Source organism: Triturus cristatus, chromosome 7 (assembly GCF_964204655.1).
Source record: "Triturus cristatus chromosome 7, aTriCri1.1, whole genome shotgun sequence".
In the NCBI taxonomy this organism is placed as follows: Eukaryota; Metazoa; Chordata; class Amphibia; order Caudata; family Salamandridae; genus Triturus; species Triturus cristatus.
The window spans coordinates 986,864,175-986,883,150 of record NC_140590.1 but is presented as its reverse complement, the minus strand read 5'-3'; the positions used below and the strand labels follow the sequence as shown (position 1 = coordinate 986,883,150).

The window sequence follows — 18,976 nt, the reverse complement described above, 5'->3', positions numbered from 1 at the left end:
CGATATTTTATTAGTGTAATGTATTTTAATATGTATTTTATTTGTACGTGAAAGATTATTGTAATGTATTTTAATACATTTAAAAATAAATGTTTAGAGATTAATAATTATTTAAAATATAATTTAGCGTTTTAGTATCAGAGCGGGTTGTGGGTTTATAGGGGAATAGGGTGGGAAGTAATTTAATTATAATTAATTAATTAATATGTATTGTTTAATTGGTATTTATGATTAATTAATTGTTAATTAATTACTAATTGTTAATTAAATATATTAATTGATTAATTAATTGTTAATTAATTATTAATTGTAAATTAATTGTATTAATTGGTTAATTATATAAGTTATAATTAGTTTAATATTAATATTTCTTTATTGGTATTGTTAATTAATTAATTGTTAATTACTAATTAATTGGTGATTTAATTTTATTAAGTGATTAATTGATGCTTAAATTAATTATGTGAATTTTTATGTGTAGTGGGTTGTGGGTTTATAGGGGAATAGGGTGGGATGTAATTAAAGTCAAATAATTACTGATAATTTTTAATTATTTGTAATTAATAATAATTATTTGTTAATTAATTATCAATTGGTAATTAATTGGTATTAGTACGTTAAATATAGTAAATATAAATAATTTATTATTTCATGTTCTTTGTTGTTATTGCTAATTAATGTATTGTTAAATAATAATTAATTTGTGAATAATTGTAATTTGGTAGTTAATATGTATAAATTTGTAAATAATAAGTATATTAATTATAAAGAATGTATTATTAATTGTAAATAATAGATAAACTGATATTTAAATGTATTGTGTATTTTGTATGTGTAGTGTGTTGTGTGTTAAAGGGGGAATAGTGTGGGATGTAATTTAAAGTTATTTATATAAATATTTATTTAAAATAATTGGTATTTAATAATACATATTTTGTAAATTAATTATTAATATGCTATTTTTTTTTTAATAATTATTTAATTGGTTATTATGTTTATAGAATCCCTATGCTATCGAGTGCTTTCCCAACTGTTTTACTATCTGGAGTTGGAATAGTAATTTGTACCCCTACGCTATCCAGCGTTTTCACTACTGTTGCACTCTCTGGAGTGGGAATAGTAATTTTTCCTCCTACGCTATCCAACGCTTTCCCTTGTGTTGGACTCACTGGAGTGGGAATAGTAATTTTTACCCTTACGCTATCCAACTCTTTCCCTACTATTGCACTCTCTGGAGTTGGAATAGTAATTTTTACCCCTACGCTATCCAACGCTTTCCCTACTGTTGCACTCTTTGGAGTTGGAATAGTAATTTTTACCCCTACGCTATCCAGCGCTTTCCCTACTGTTTCACTTACTGGAGTGGGAATAGTAATTTGTACCCCTATGCTATCCAATGCTTTCCCTACTGTTGCACTCTCTGGAGTTGGAATAGTAATTTTTACCCCTACGCTATCCAGCGCTTTTCCTACTGTTCCACTCTCTGGAGTTGGAATAGTAATTTTTACCCCTACGCTATCCAGCGCTTTCCCTACTGTTTCACTTACTGGAGTGGGAATAGTAATTTTTACCCCTACGCTATCCTGCGCTTTTCCTACTGTTTCACTTACTGGAGTGGGAATGGTAATTTGTACCCCTACGCTATCCAGCATTTTCACTACTGTTGCACTCTCTGGAGTGGGAATAGTACATTTTACCCCTACGCTATCCAACGCTGTCCCTACTGTTGGATTCACTGGAGTGGTAATAGTAATTTTTACTCCTACGCTATCCAACGTTTTCTCTACTATTGCACTCTCTGGAGTTGGAATAGTAATTCTTTTCCCTACGCTATCCAACACTTTCCCTACTGTTGCACTCTCTGGAGTGGGAATAGTAATTTTTACCCTTACGCTATCCAACGCTTTCCCTACTATTGCACTCTCTGGAGTTGTAATAGTAATTTTTACCCCTACGCTATCCAACGCTTTCCCTACTGTTGCACTCTTTAGAGTTGGAATAGTAATTTTTACCCCTACGCGCTATCCAGCACTTTCCCTACTGTTTCACTTACTGGAGTGGGAATAGTAATTTGTACCCCTATGCTATCCAATGCTTTCCCTACTGTTGCACTCTCTGGAGTTGGAATAGTAATTTTTACCCCTACGCTATCCAGCGCTTTTCCTACTGTTCCACTCTCTGGAGTTGGAATAGTAATTTTTACCCCTACGCTATCCAGCGCTTTCCCTACTGTTTCACTTACTGGAGTGGGAATAGTAATTTTTACCCCTACGCTATCCTGCGCTTTTCCTACTGTTTCACTTACTGGAGTGGGAATGGTAATTTGTACCCCTACGCTATCCAGCATTTTCACTACTGTTGCACTCTCTGGAGTGGGAATAGTACATTTTACCCCTACGCTATCCAACGCTTTCCCTACTGTTGGATTCACTGGAGTGGTAATAGTAATTTTTACTCCTACGCTATCCAACGTTTTCTCTACTATTGCACTCTCTGGAGTTGGAATAGTAATTCTTTTCCCTACGCTATCCAACACTTTCCCTACTGTTGCACTCTCTGGAGTGGGAATAGTAATTTTTACCCTTACGCTATCCAACGCTTTCCCTACTATTGCACTCTCTGGAGTTGTAATAGTAATTTTTACCCCTACGCTATCCAACGCTTTCCCTACTGTTGCACTCTTTAGAGTTGGAATAGTAATTTTTACCCCTACGCGCTATCCAGCACTTTCCCTACTGTTTCACTTACTGGAGTGGGAATAGTAATTTGTACCCCTACGCTATCCAACGCTTTCCCTACTGTTGCACTCTCTGGAGTTGGAATAGTAATTTTTACCCCTACGCTATCCAGCGCTTTCCCTACTGTTGCACTCTTTGGAGTTGGAGTAGTAATTTTTACCCCTACGCTATCCAACGTTTTCCCTACTGTTGCACTCTCTGGAGTGGGAATAGTAATTTTTACCTTTACGCTATCCAACGCTTTCCCTACTATTGCACTCTCTGGAGTTGGAATAGTAATTTTAACCCTACGCTATCCAACGCTTTCCCTACTGTTGCACTGTTTGGAGTTGGAATAGTAATTTTTACCCCTACGCTATCCAGCATTTTCCCTACTGTTTCACTTACTGGAGTGGGAATAGTAATTTGTACCCCTACGCTATCCAACGCTTTCCCTACTGTTGCACTCTCTGGAGTTGGAATAGCAATTTTTACCCCTACGCTATCCAGCGCTTTCCCTACTGTTGCACTCTTTGGAGTTGGAATAGTAATTTTTACCCCTACGCTATCCAACGTTTTCTCTACTGTTGCACTCTCTGGAGTGGGAATAGTAGTTTTTACCTTTACGCTATCCAATGCTTTCCCTACTATTGCACTCTCTGGAGTTGGAATAGTAATTTTAACCCTACGCTATCCAGCGCTTTCCCTACTGTTGCACTCTTTGGAGTTGGAATAGTAATTTTTACCCCTACGGTATCCAACATTTTCCTTATTGTTGTTTTTGTTGGAGTTGGACTAGTAGTTTTATTGTGTCTGATATTTCATATGTTTTGTATTTTTTTTGCTATTGTAATATATCATTAATAATAAAAATTAATCACATTAAAAATATTGATTATTATTTGCTATATGTAATTATTAAATATTTATTAATGTTATTATTTTATGTGTATAGATGTATTGGTAATTTTTAAAAACATTTAATAATTTATACGTTACAGAAATTATTAGTAAAATTAATTATTCAGTAAGTATATATATTATATATTATATGTACATGTTTAATTAAAGTTTTATTAAATTATATATAATAATTATACATTTTATTTATTATACAATATATTTAATTATGTTTATTTAATTTCTAAGTATAATTTGGTTTATTTTACATATATTTTTAAAGTAAAAGAAAAACGATATTTTTAATAACGATATTTTTGACATCGATATTTAATTTTCGATATTTTTGTACTTACCATGTTGTAGATAGGATGTCGATATTCTTGTCATCGATATTTTTGTTGCGATATATTTGTAGGTCGATATTCTGTCTGTCGAAATTATGTCATACAACCGTTCAAACTGGAATGGCATGGTGAGCAAAAAACGATGGATTAAGCCCAGATCTCTGTACTGGGGTGAATGTATGACATTTTTCTGCATTCTGTCCATCAATAGTTCTTTTTGCATTTGTCACCCCGAGTGGGACAGGTATGCTCAGACGTGAGTCCCGTGCTCTCCATGCCACTGGAATTAAGCTATCCTGGCTGAAGAGGGGTGAAACCCCGAACCCAGTCCTAGGATGCTTGTTTCCAGTCCAGGGAGGACCTGGCCTGGCAGTTCGGGCTGGACTGTTCCCATGAGGCATAGGGTCAAAGAGTGATTTGCATATGGCTGGGTTCAAAGTGGAATGGCATGGTGAGCAAAAAAACGATGGATTGATTAGGCACAAATCTCTGTACTGGGGTGAATGTATCACATTGTTCTGATTCTGTCCATCAATAGTTCTTTTTGCATTGGGTATGGATCCAGCAACCACTTTGCCAATGTTAAAAACTGCCCTGCAGCCATCAAACTATGTTTGGAGTATAAAAAATTGGGGCATTTTGCTAGAGTGTGTAGAAGTGCGCAAAAGGTGGGGTTTATGAAGGAAGAGTACTCCCATTCTTGGCAGAAGAATTAAACAGTTGGGTCGTTTTATCTATCAAGATGGTGGAAACTAATCAGGTTGATGTTAAAGGTGGGGATCCCATTTGTTATGTCTGTATTGGTAGGACCCAACTAAAAGTCACTTTGGATTCTGCGTCAACTTTCACCCTTGTTACTGACAAAATATACCGTTCAGAGTGGTCTTCAATCCAATATTCACCTCCTCACATATGCACCATCGCATTCAGTGGTCAAAGTATTGACCTAATGTTGTTTTTCCATATGTTGTTATTTCAAGGGAGATCCATCACTAAGATTCATGTGGCGGTAAAGGGATACAATATCTTAGGTGGAGAGATCAGGGAGTACTTGGCATGGTGCTCAGACCAGGAACTGAATGTCCCATCTCTTTAGTGCAGAGGTCTTCAAACTGTGGGGTGCGACCCCCGGGGGGGCCACGGAGCCCTGGGAAGGGCGCAATTCCCAGCCTCACTTTTGCCTGGAATCCAAAATGTTTGCTCTTCATTTTGAAAAATGACAACCGTTCTGGTAAGGTTAATTCCGATCGTTAAAATGCTTCATCTGAAGTCTCATTGAGTTTCCTGTCCTCTGAAAAGCTTTTGTGGCAGGGTGCCTGCTTACCTGTATGAAATGCAAACATGTGCTGTGGGTTAACCCTACAGGCTCGCGCCGGGACACTCCCAGGAGTAGTTGTGCGCGTTACAAAACTCAATAACATAACATAACATCTGCAAGTGTAAAGGGTGTTTGGGAGACTGTTCTGGCTTCAATTGATTGAATCACTCCAAGCTCTATGACGACAAAGATTTTTTTTTTGAGTGGTAGTGCAAAGAGGTAACGACTGGGTTGTGAAGTGCATGCTTTTAATCGTAATTGTATTTACACAGAGCATAGTACCCTTGAAGAGGTGCGGCGCAGCGGCCAGAGGGGCTGACTATGGAGCGCGGGGATCACGTGCAGGGATCACAATTCGATCCTCAGCGGCAGCTCAGCTCAGCATCATGTGACAGTGAGCAATAGCTCACTTAATCTCCCCGACGGCCCTCAGCGCTTTGAAACCTTAAGGGGTTATTTGATTGCGCTTTACAAGTAAGGATTATTATTTATTTATTGAAAAGACAGTTATGTAAACGATGCATTACATAGCTCTGGTATTAAGAAAATCTACATTTTGGAAGCACCATTTTATTGTAAAACTATTTGCACATTTTGTTGCAGTATAAAATAATGACTTACATGTTCCAAGTGCTTTCTGTCAAAGGCTCTGACTTTGTGGCTCTTAAAATACACAAGTAACTATTCTCCACTGCACCAACCAAGATTGAATTCTGTGGCTGTCTGGTTACATACCTCTGTAGTGCATTAAGTAATAGATGTTTCATAATGTACTCCAGTGCATTTCCCACTAGTAATAACTTTTTAACTTTATTTTTCATTTAGGCTTCCCATTATTTTATATGTACCTACCTGATGGTGAAAGACCTAAAAAACGTACAGAATGTTTTGAGGCTTATTCATGAGAGGCTTGCACCATCTCTGATGGCGCAAGCTTCTCAACCATACCTTTTAGACAGATTTAAATAAGTTGTAACATGCCTGTGAAAACAAAGGATAAATCATTATTGGAGGCATATGTAGATTAGTTCTCATTGGACAATCGATGGCCACCAGTGTTTAAAAGACGAGAAGAGGAGATACCTTGTTGTTGTTTTAAAATCACGTTTTCAACTTTCCACACTTATAGCTGATACAAACAGGCATTGACAAAGCCAAAATATTTCACACTTTTCCAAATTCTTTTAAAGCATTGCTGCAGGCAATAGATCTGGCATCTGATTGAAAATCCACGTCAGGTCTATCTATCTTGGCAACACTTGTAAGTAATGCAGTCCCACTAATTACTGTTTTTTTTTTTACTCTGCTCTTGACAAAGATTGAACAGAAAATATACTAAAACATTAGACAAATTTGGCATTCACCTGCTGTTGGAGTGTTGAATAATGTAGCAACATGCCCTCTGAAAATATTGCCAAACCAAATAGGATTAAATCAGGGAAGGTGGTTTGGATAACCCATTTTGATAGCACCGTCTAACTAGCAATACAAACACTTACACTACAATCATAACTATTTGAATAGGTGGCAGGGGAGTAAGGGCCTTTTCAGCCAACTGCTGTCCTCCCCCTAACACCAAGTCACCCCCAAAGCAGCACCAATCTGTGGATAGCTGCTAGTTTAAGTTAAGAAAATGGCATGGGGCATATGCAAGGCATGGGATCTGTTAATATCCCAGTGGGTTAGGTATCTGCTGCAGAGTTCTCTTCTTTTTATATACCTAAAAACTAGTGCACAGCAAGAAGCTCTGACCCCAGGCTTGCAATTGGATGATCATCCTGCACGATATGGTCACCCTCTAGGGAAATTCAGGATGCCCGTGAAATTCAGCTCGTTACAGGTGCTGAGAGGAGAGAAGCACAATGATCTCACAGCGAGGCCATGCCATGAGCAGATGATCTCCTAGTTCAAGAAATTCTGGTGCCTACCACGGAGAACCAGCCAGATGATAATTCATAACATAAGCAGCGCTGTGAATGAGACTGAGATAAGAGATGGTCATGAAGCACTTAGCACCCAGCCAACTCCTGCTCCCCTCTACTAAATCTGTTCACCGATTTCCTCCAGGGTCTCTTGATTCAGGGCAGTTGAAGCTGACTTCTAGATTCTAGGACAACAGCAGAAGCTGTGATCTCACCTCAAGCCATCAGCGTGGGGTTAGAACTTTGGGGCATATCAGCAACGAGGCGATAAAAAATTATTGCCGCTTTTGCGTCCGTTTTCAGGCGAAAAGCGGCGATAATTTTATCGTCTAATCAGCAAGGTCACACTATCGCATGAAACCTTGCATTAGCGCCTGAATTCTGAACGCCCAGCTTTGCATCTCTAATGAGATGCAAAGTGGGCGTTCCTGCCCTGACATGACTGGAGAAATGTCGTTAAGCGACATTTCTCCTGTCATCAAGCCCCCCGCTATGAAGCATAGCGGCAAGAAAAGTAGTGATAACCACTGTTATCGCTACTTTCCTTGCGCCTGCTTCAGGACTGACTTAGCCATGATATCCTATGGAAGGTGGATATCATGGCTAAGTTTACCTTGCCCTATCATCAATCTAACGCCAAACTTCGTGAGATTATCACTGGGTTTCCAGCGATAATCTCACGTTTGGCAGTTAGCGCTAGGATTTTTATCGCTTTTGAGATAAGCGTTGCTAATAGCACGCTATCTCAGCCATAAAAATCCACGTTAGCCGGCGATAATTATCCTACGCTAAGTGCGCTTAGCGATAATTATCGCCGGCCCTTGATGATATGCCCCTTTGTTCTTTAGCCAGACCTTGACCTGGCACTCTTGGTACTTGCCTTCCACTTAGGGTAACTTGGAGCTTTGAATTATACCATCTTAGGGCCTGTTAGCTGTTCTGGGGGGAATGTTGTGCATGCACTCAGGACACAAATAAAAATAAAAAAATACATTTTATTACCATTTTGCGGTTACGATATAACAGTATACACAAGAGTCATAGCAACGGCTGAGGTAAAAATACAGAAAAATCAGTGAAGCTGTATGCCCTTGCAAAAGTTCTTTATTCTATGCAGCCCTGGTCATAGTTGGACTATGACCTCGTCCCAGATCAGATTCAACTTGGAGGGGAATGGAGGGGGAAACCTGGGGGAACCAACAACCCTAGATGCATGTCACTGCTGCAAACAGAATTCTCAAGTTTACGGAAACACTAGTGGCAGTGGAGGGAGTGGTCAAGGATGGGGAGGGGCACTGTGTAGCATTCCTAACCGTGTCGGAGCGAGTATAGTTGCTCAAAGAGAAGGGCACAGGAATGTGTGTTTCAGGGAGAAGGGGTTTAATCAGGATGGTTTATAGTTGATACAAGAGTGAGTCCCAGGGTGAAGACATTTCCCCGCACCCCATTTTAGGAGTGCGAGTGACCAGGCCTTAATTGAAGGAGGGGCCATAGCTTTCCAGTGAGAGGTGACTGCTCTCTTGGCATGCATGAGCATAGGGTTTGTGAATCGAGAGGATTCTGTATATTTTTGGGGCCTTTTATACATTCCCAGAGCTAGTTCAGGCCAAATCTGGGGGATCGGCTTGGCCGAGAGGGAATAGACAATGTTAATTATGTAGGTCCAAAAGGATCTGAGGAGAGGTCAGGACCACAGCATGTGTGTGAAGTCAGCAGAGCCCACTGAACATCGAGGGCAGACAAGTGACTTGCGGCGGAAAACTATGGTGAGTGCTGCTGGCGAAAGATAGGCCCTGTGCAATTTGAAATATTGAATCTGTTTAAACTTGCCATTGCAATTTATCTTGTGGGTGAGTGTTAGGTCCTATGCCCATTTTCTATCTTAGAAAGGTAGGCTTACATCTGTTTTACAGTTATCTCTCAGAAGAGACAAGGGCGGGGAAGAGAGAGGAAGGAGAACCTTATAAAACCAGGAACTATGGTGTCGGCCACGTCCCATAATAAGTATAGCTTGGGGCATAGGAAGGATCTCCAAGGGAGAGGTCCTTGGTGAGTCATAGTTGCTGGCACCCAGGACACCAGACACGGTTTCCCTGGGCATAATCAACAGCGCATTTTCGTGCTGAGTAGAAGTACATAGCTAATCACTGGTGCTTGCTGCCTTGTGTGCATCACTCCATCTGTTCATGTGGACCTGACTCAAACATATGTGCAACTCAAAGGCATGGGCATTACAGATTTCACATTTATCTTAACACAATGTGTGACCTTCAATAAATCTGCTCCCATTGTTCACTGTAACTCGCCAGTGCCCAGAAGTCCACTGTTGAAAGACGTTGAGTGCTTCCTTACAGCTGGGAGGGGTAGGTGCCTGAACTTCCTCCTACTTGCCTCAACACGCTAGGCGTTACACCCATGCTCTGGAGCAGAGAAATGCTTACTTTGTGCCACATTCCATGGGCAGCGAGGACCATTGAATGGGTGCTCAGGAGAGCTGGATAGAAACTGGAGAGCGGAACTACCCTGATCTGAGTGTCTGCGCTTGAGCTCATCACTGACTTCTGGGAAGTGAAGCTCTGGAGGCAGTGAGGAAAGTACAGGCCAGGTGGTTCTCAGTAGCACAGTGCACCAAAGATTTTGTTCCGGTGCTGAGCACCACAGATGCTGCTTCTTTGGTCTCTAGGGTTTTGGGGGATTAGGGAGTCAAGCAATAATAGCATAGTCTGACTCCCAACACACATAAGAGTGGCACCTGCCAGTACGCATATGTCGTGTAGATGTTCCTTTTTGCAGGATTTCGGGTATAGAATTGTGACGCAACTTTTTCTACTACGTATTTAAAAGTTCAGCGCTACCCCTGCACCTGAAGCCTTCCCATCACTGGGTAACTCATTGCTCCTTGTACTCCATCTCAAATGGTCATGCCAAGTGATTACCTATGCTTGACTGCTCCATTTCCTAAGTAGCTGTGGTATTGGCTATGTCATGAGTTGTCCATAGGTATCGGCAGTTGGTAGTTATTTGATTTTAGACATGCTGTGGAGCAAGAGTTAGCCCTACTGGCTACAGCAGGTCTACTGCCTTCAGTGACTGTGCACAACTTCTACATAAACCGTGTTGCAGGCATGTATATGGAGTTGTCATCCATGCCTTCAAGAGCTGGCTGCTGTCATGTGAGAGGATAGTGAGAAGCTATGAGCAGTTGATGTAGAGGTGGAAATTGCATTGCTGTGCGCCTGAGTGTGCAGCTCATCCAGCAGCAGGACACCGGTCCTGTGTCTGCATCTTTGCATTTGAGCCTAGACTCTATTGAAGATCAGAATTACATCGGCAAGGCAGCAATGACTAGTGTCTGAAATATGCACTAGAAATCTACTTGCCATTCACATTCTTACTTTATGTTGAGGCTTATGTACTCCGAATAGATATGGTAGACAAAGGACATTTAACCTTGATGCTTCTGCTTTTTTAAGCATGTAAGACTCTGCACTGGGCCTATGTTAGTGGTTTGCACCAGCCAGGAAATATTGGATTCCTGGTACATTTGGCCAGAAGTGATATTGTGCCGTATTATTAACGGGATCAGGGAAACTACTCAAACAAAGGTCTGCTCCTTGTGTGATGTTTTCTCCTACCTAAGAAACTTATCAAGACTGAAGTTTCATCTTAGTAGAATCGTTGGTGCTTTCTTAATGAGCTGCAGTTAATGGGATTCTTACACTTGCAATGACATTAACTGTATTTTTACCCTATAGGAAGGTGCACCAGGAAAAAATTCCAAATCCAGTATAGTTTTTCCAAAATTCTTCTTTATTTCTTTTCTTCATTATAATCATTAAAATGCAGCCAATGCGTTTCGTCCCATAACTCTTTAGAACTTCACCAAGGCTCAGATCAGTTTAATATGAAGTACTTCTGGAATTTATTAATCTAATTGTATATCCACAGTAGATTGCATGTCCAAATGTTTGGTATCATTGGTCACAGCCGACATCATCCTGCCCCCTATTGGGTACCATAGTAAGTATCATGACAAAAATATCCTGTAGTCTGTATTTTAAAGTATCTTGATCTGGACAACAGGGCACTAAACGGCGGCAAGTGCTAAAAGTGTTGTGCACAGGACTTGTTATTGGCCAAAATTGATGTTTGAGGTGCAGCCTCTACAGTCCGCCGCTAGAGTTTTTTGAGTGTGTATACATCAACTGTATGTAATAGTTCTGGAATAATGCTGCTCAACAGTCATTTAAGCAGTGGTTGCCTGTGAATCCCAGAAGACCATCTCCCATTGACTGCTTGGATGCCTGGCAATAAGGACTAGTAACTCATGAATAACATATCTGTATTTTTACCAGAATTTCCTACTCTGGCACAAGATTCAGGCCAATGGTCGTTAAGTATCACAGAGCTACACAGGACGTCTCTCAAACAATGAGTTGTATCGACTAAGAGTAAACTGATGTGATTTCACACCAAAAATATTGCCTGTTTAAATTGGATTGCAAAATGGAAGCAAATGAGCATAAATATTTTAAAAGGGATGTGAGCAGTGTACTTTGTTATTTGCTGTGTAGAAAGGTTTTTTTCTCCTATCTCATATGTACAACATATTTTTCCATTTTGCAGTACTGACCTGAATGAACTTCCATATGCACAAGACTTTAACATGAAGAAATGCAAATGTTCCTGCCTCCGTCACCAGATGCATCCTGTGGGCCCTTCAATATTACCAATTGTTCCTACCAGTTCAGATGCCAGTCTTCAAAAACATCCTCGATCACCTTTAGTGGAAGTGATAGATGTCGGTGTAAAGTACCCGTCAGAGTGGCACAAGACTCTCACAATGCTACTGTATGCTGTGTCGTCCATGCTGCTTTCTTGTTTTGTTATTGTTTTGGTCAACAACTGGGTACCTGCCCAAGAGGTTGTTTCACCACTTCCGGATCTGTTTTCTAGAAGTTTTGGGAATTCAACATGGGCTTTCAAGCTGTCAGAGGTCTGCAGTTTCCTGCTTTTAGCTCTGTGGCTCATCCAGTGGTTTCTTCTCCGATACAAGTAAGCATTGATCGTGCCTTGATCGTTTCCTGCTAGTTATTATAAGGTTGTCACTCGTCTGTTAGAGGTGGAAAATAGAGTCAGAAGCGTAGCTTAGTCTGTGAGATTTGGGGTGGGGGGGGGGTAAATCTTAAATTCCCGAACTAAAAAGCATTGGCCACTGGGTGAATGGGTGAGAAAATTAAGGTTCTTGATGGACTGTTCCCTTAAGGAGGTGTAGGTGGGCCTACGCGGCTGATTTATAGTTTAGTGGACAGGCACTATATTGCATATTGCAATGGTGATGGAGTACCTGCCCGCCAAACTCAAGGTCCACCCACTCGATTTTGAGTCAAACGATCTCACGTTTTAATATCAATGGAGTAAGCTGGTGCTTCTACAGCCCATAGAGGAGGTGGCATCGTGAGTAAAACATTCGACCATCTAGGGATGGTCCGACTGTTTTTTTTTTTTACTATCAGGTGTATCGTGGTAATGAAAGACAGTAGGAAAAAAACATAACCTTCACACATTGGGAGAAAAGTTCCACGCTGTTGAAGTCTTTGGTTTTTTTTAATTTTCAAAAACAAACTCCCACTTTGGGAGTTTAAAAAAAAAAAGAAACATTGGAAAAGTTTGACGGCTTGCTTTCGTGTTTGACTGAGCTCTCCGTCAAGCTCTTCCAACAAAGTCAGTATCTGCCATGATGGCAGATTCTGCCACTGTATAGAGATGTCTCTGGGGCAGATGGAAATCTCTAAATTTGGCATGCAGAGTAATGGCAGAGTGGCAGACGTAAAGTCCTCCGCTACCCTGTCTTCCTTAACTCCATTTGCCAAACCCTAAATCAGGCCTTTTGTCTAGAGTGGCACAGTGGGCAAACGATGATCATTTGGAATGCTAACACTGAAGGATTCCACACAGTTAGAATATTTGCAAGCACTCGTGCCATCACCTTTCAGGTGTTTTTGCCAGCAGTGCTGGGAAACTTGAGACTGGAACAGCTTTCTATGCCTACGTCTGTCAATGTTTCTGAATTCCAAAGAGTAGTAAATTTGCATCCATTCATGGAGTACCTCTGTGGGTGCAGATGTACTACTTTTTTTGGTAAATGGGACACTTTATAAATTGAAGTCCTGATCCAAAAAATGAACAAAATATAACGTCTTAGTAAAAAAAGACACAAACATAGCAGGCCCGACAAGGGGCCGCCCTCGACCCGATTACCAAGCTAGAAATTGATTTATTTGGGAGGTGTCACACGCCAAACACTGCTCCACCCCAACCCCCTGAAGCTATGCTCCTGGATAGAATACTGCTTAATAAACCTATACAAACTTCCAGAGTACATGAACCCAGCTACTTACAGAGATACACTATATATTCCATATGGAATCTTGGATCCCAGTTTTGTGTCCTGACCGAGCTAAAGGCGTTGACTCTGCAGGAGTTGATGGGTTTTACAAGAAACAGCCTAACACAGTTAAAACCAGCTAATAGACAGAGAACACCATGTCCAGATTAGGAACATTCCAGAACTAAAAGAAATATATTATTGGGAACTTTCCTGGTTCATATAAAGCCATAATATTTCTACCCGTTTAAAGTAGAGGCAAACCTCTACTAGGAAACCAAGATTGAGGTTTTATATTTATGGTGATACAAATATATTCTGAAAAATGAGTTATGTAATGCTGGGCATTTTTTTTGTTTGTAATAACATCTTTTTATTGGTTTTAAATAGGTTATAAACACCACACGAATGCAGCACAGAAATTATACAATCCACAGGGCCATTGACATAAGCCTTGCAGCATATCAGCACTGAAAATATTTCTTCTCTCTCCCACCATTCGGCCAATCCCCCCCAATATGTCTGCCTTCTCGTGCCTCCCGCATCCTTATGGCCCCATCTCAAACCTTGGTGGTAAATGTCCGAATTTTCTCATCCATGGAGGGATGGGGGTTATAAAATCTCTGGAGAGTCATACCGCAATCCTGACACCACGCCTCCCATATTTTATTAGTTTGAGAGGGCAGCCCGTTTCTTTGTAGATGTGTATTTTCACACTCATGCGGTCCTTCCCTGCTCTCCACCGCTCCAAGGTTGAAGAGTTGCAGTCCCTCCAGAACCTGCCAGTGTCCCTCTTCACCAACACAAAGCCCAGACACAGCAGCGCAGTGCGGTATCTGTCCGAGTTTTGTCTCCTCTGTGACATGGAGAATAACCGGTTTGGGATATCAGGGCAAAGTCCACCCCAACACCCGGTCCGGTCACGACAACACCCCCTTCCAGAACAGGGTCACCTGGTCACACAACCAAACTATGTAGAGGCCCCCCGGTTGTGGCAAGCAGAGCAGGCCCGCTGGTGCACCCACTCCCCCTTTTCCACAGCCTCTCACATGAGTAATACATTTTGTGTAAATATTTCCACTGTATGAGGCGAAACTGTGAGGCAATTGTCATTTTGCATGGGGATGCACAGTCCTCCCTCCAATCCTCCTCGGTGAGGGGTCGCTGGTCCCCGTCCCACAGCCTCCTATTGACCACCAGGGAGTGCTGTAACTGGGATAAACTAGTCGGGTCCCCCATGAGTCATTTAGCTTCTAAGGGGCTGTGGTCCGGCAGGGCGGTAAGCTCCTAAATGTACTGGAAGACCTGTGAACAGTGCAGAGTGTATTCTGATGGCAGCTCTGAGAAGGATTTCAGTACAGAACTCAAGATAAATTATCCCAGTGTCGAAATGCCTATGGTGTCCTGTGCTTTGAAGCCCCTTGGGCTGTGGCCTGTGGCACTCCTGTTCCGTTCCACAGTGGGGTTACTTTCGTCAACTGGTCATCTGTGGAGCGATTAAAGCAATGGGCATACTAACAAGCTGTGTCCCTGAACAATGTGGCCCACGCTCACACCAATCAGGTTTTTTTGTCACCTTCAGACGCCCTCTGAAAGGGACCCTGCAGCGATACTCGTCCTTTCACTCCAGAGATGCACACGCGGGCTCAGCTCTGTGTTCTACTGAAGGCGAGCGGCTCTGCTGGCGCTTTTGAACCAGCGCAGCCCAGGCTTCAGCTTGGTTTGAAAGGCGCTTTAACCCATTGTAGGCCGTGCAGAAAGACCTGCCAAGGATGGAGCGCAGCACCAACCGCATCAAAACCGGGCCGTTATGAATGCAGGTACCCTCCTTTCCTGAGGAAAGGTCCCAGTACTCAAGGGGAGAAAATATAAAAGTGCTGGTACTCCGTACCGGTGAGTATCGGCCCATTTAAAGCACTGATTTTGTGGGAATTTGTAACATTTAGTGAGGGTTATCCGCGGTGTGCAATGGCACCACACCAACGATTGCAGTGTTTTTTAAAGAGGGATGATAAGGGTGAGAGCAGGCAATTTTGCAGCTGGTACTGCAGATGGAGCAGAATGACCATCTTATATATGGCCTAGTGTCCAAGTATAGAAAGCGGTACTGTCACCCAAAGCCCAAAATCCCGGGACATGCTCTCTAGGTGAGACTGGATATTGCAAGCCCTGGCCCGGTCAGGGTCATTGGTCACGTATACTCTCAAATAAGGGAAGCCATCCTGAAGGATTGCTATGCCGTCCGCACATCCGATTTCGTAAGGGGGCTACTATCGTGAACCACAGACTTGTAAGCCCAGTAAAGGCCCCAAAGACTCCCAGGATCTGGAGCACACGGGGACCAGAGACTTGAGGATAATTAAGAAAGATAAGGACGTTGTCTGTGTGTAATGCAATCCTGTCCGGACCAACTCCAGACCCCTAACAAAGGTGTGTACCCTCAGCCACCCCACTAGAGGTTCGATCACTATTGCGATTAACAACGGCAACCAGGTTCGATCGGTAATAGGGGTAGATACCCCCATGACGGTGAGGCTAACCTCTGACCGGCCTTCTGCAGTTCTCCACTGTGACCCGCACAACCCTTCTTCATCTCTTGGCCTGGACAACTCGTTGCCTATTCCTCCAGAGACTCAGCCTGACCCACCACAGTGGGCATCATTGACTGCGGTCCACCGGGATGGCCACACCAGCCCACGGCCATGGCGTCACCTAAAACTACCAAATAACAACACATGATGGGTGATGCCACCATAATGGACCCGACACAAGGACACAAGTCCTTCAGTAGGCTTCAACATCTAGAACAGACTCTCCAGGCTCACTCTGCGCAGTTTGACAAGGTGCTCCAGGCCAGTGGCGTAACGAAACTTGAGGGGGCCCCCCTGCAAAGCACATGGAGGGGGCGCCCCTCCCCCGGCGGCGCGGCCCACCATCTACCACTTTGCCCTACCACCCAGAAATCTAGCATATTTTGATTTGAAACCTCCAACATTTAAATGAAATGCCTCTATATTTTCTTTCTTTATGTTCTAATTAAAAAGTGGGAAACACTATTAACATACAAGCTATGCCATTTGTAACAATACTGTCAAAAGCAGATTATTTAACTGAGGCAGCAATCAGAACAATGTGAAGGAGTGATCCTATTGTCTCAGGAACTGCCTATGGCTGAAGAACAAAGAACAACTATGAAGGGTCTGAAATAGAATTGACAATACCTTGAAACTTTGAAAGACCAACCCAAACCTGCTATTCCATAAAAACTCGTCTAACAATATACATGAGAAGTACACAAGCTATAACTCAGTATCCTGCGAAGGTCAAGAGAAATAAACTGGTGAATTATCTACATGCCACACACTAGCGACTGTCAAGGGTTGTGCATGATAATAACATGAACTAAGAAAGCAATTTCAATCTTAATGTCTTTATTAGTAAGCACTGCAAAACAGGCAGGCAAACAAGGCTGAGAAAGAAAACTGTTTGGATGTGTCAGAACATTGATGCAGATGTTTCTCTGTTTTAATTTATCATTTCTGTAGTGTAAACAATGCTAAATACAAGATTTAGGGTACACGTGTTACAGACAAGTGCAAGCAACACCATAAATAACACTGCATGTAGAATAAAAACAAACCATATCAGCAAGTACCTAATGACAATCTATACACCGAGGCATTGTAGACATTTCGCCTCACGTTGTTCTGGCGTTTCTTTGTTGAACTGTCTTTTGCTTATTTTGCACATGTCATTTGCTTAATATTGCACATCAGAGTTTTAAAGCCCCCTGACTTGCACTTTAAAAATTACTGAATACTTTTTACATTCTGCTCCTCAATTTGTATTTTAACCTGCCTTTGCTGTGTATTGTTGTTTTACTCACTTCCTGGTCCCTCGCTGTGCCGCCCAGAGCCGCCATCTTGGGGCTGGGGCGCTCTAGTCTTGCGCACATGGGACGATTATTTAATGCGCGCCGCGTCCCGGAGGCGTCCAGCGCCAGCAATGCTGTCCATTCCCCTCACCTTGTGGTTAGCCCAGCGACATATAGCCGGCGTGATCTCCTTGTACTCAGACCTGCTATCTGTACTCCTAATACAGATTGGGACGTGAGTTGTAATCGGCCTTTATTGTGCTCTAAGTGCAATTTCCTACTTTGCCAAGCCCCAAGAACTACATACTCTCACGTCAGAGGGACGATGAGTTCTAAAGCCCAGCCTATTGTAAAAGCTGGCTTGATTAATTGTTGTTCGTTAGTCAAACACTATCAGGACATCTTGATCTTATCTTGGACTTTCATTTTGATCTCCTGTTTGTTACTGAAACCTGGTTTACTGACTCTTCCAATCCGATAGTGCAGATGGCTATCCCGGCAGGTTATTCCATCTGTCGTGCCGACCGCTTGGGTGGTAGGGGGGGGGGGGGGTTGTGGCCATTATTTACAGAAATGTCTGGGAGATGACACTGGGCAACAAGATCTCGTTAGCTCAGAGTGAACTCCTCGACTTTAACATCGTCTTCTCGGCCCATTCTACATTAACCGGTACCCTAGTCTACAGGCCACCTGGCTATGCTGGCCCTTTTCTTTGTGATCTTGGAGAGTTCCTTTTTTCCCGTGCTCTACGCTTTTCACAATATCTTTTCTTGGGTGATTGTAATATTCATCTCGATCAACGGGACTTGAGTGATTCTAAAGCCTTTTTAGAGGCGCTTGATCTTGCTCAGCTTACCCAATGGGTCAGCTTGCCGACCCATGGCGGTGGTCATATCCTGGACCCTATCTGCTCTAACTTCCCCATCTCGCTAGACAACCCTCGTCCTGTCTCCTGGTCTGATCATTTTCTTTCCTGCTTCACTTGGTCAGTGAGCGATGGGTCTTCTGATCTGCAGCCCTATTCCTGTCCTTCAACAGCTAAAATCGACCCTCTCGCATTTGGCCTCTGCCTAGACAAATCTAGGGTTACTCTCCCTTGTGACCTGAAAGGAGCTCTCGCATGCTTTCTGGGTTGGATTGGACGGGCTGTGGACAACTTATCTCCCCTGCCTTGTCGTCAGCGCCATAGGGATTCCCCCTCTCAACCTTGGTTCACCCCCAATTTGAAGCTGCTTAAACGGCAATGTAAAAAGCTGGAACGCAGTTGGCGCACCGGCTTTTGTCCAATAGCCAAGAGGACGCTTAGAGATGCTCAAAAGATTTACTATCAGGCCATACGTGAAGCGAAAAGTCTCTACTACACTAAACGGATTGTGGGTGCTAGCAACAACTCCAAAGAAATCTTTACTATTGTTCAGAGTTTTATGGCTCCAGCAGCGATGGCTACTAAACTGCCAGTGTCTGCTTCCTGTGCGAAAAGCTCTCTGACTTCTTTGTTGCTAAAGTTCGG

The 18,976-nt window shown here is 42.4% G+C and overlaps 1 protein-coding gene across 1 annotated transcript in view; it reads left to right on the top strand.

Moving 5' to 3' along the window:
• The first annotated feature begins 11,870 nt into the window (after nt 1-11,870).
• Nucleotides 11,871-18,976, top strand: part of LOC146810964 (phosphatidylcholine:ceramide cholinephosphotransferase 2-like) — a 166,206-nt gene continuing 159,100 nt past the window's right edge. The window contains exon 1 of the mRNA XM_085615021.1: nt 11,871-12,259. Coding sequence (XP_085471147.1) covers nt 11,871-12,259 — 389 coding nt within the window. The remainder of the gene's footprint in view (nt 12,260-18,976) is intronic.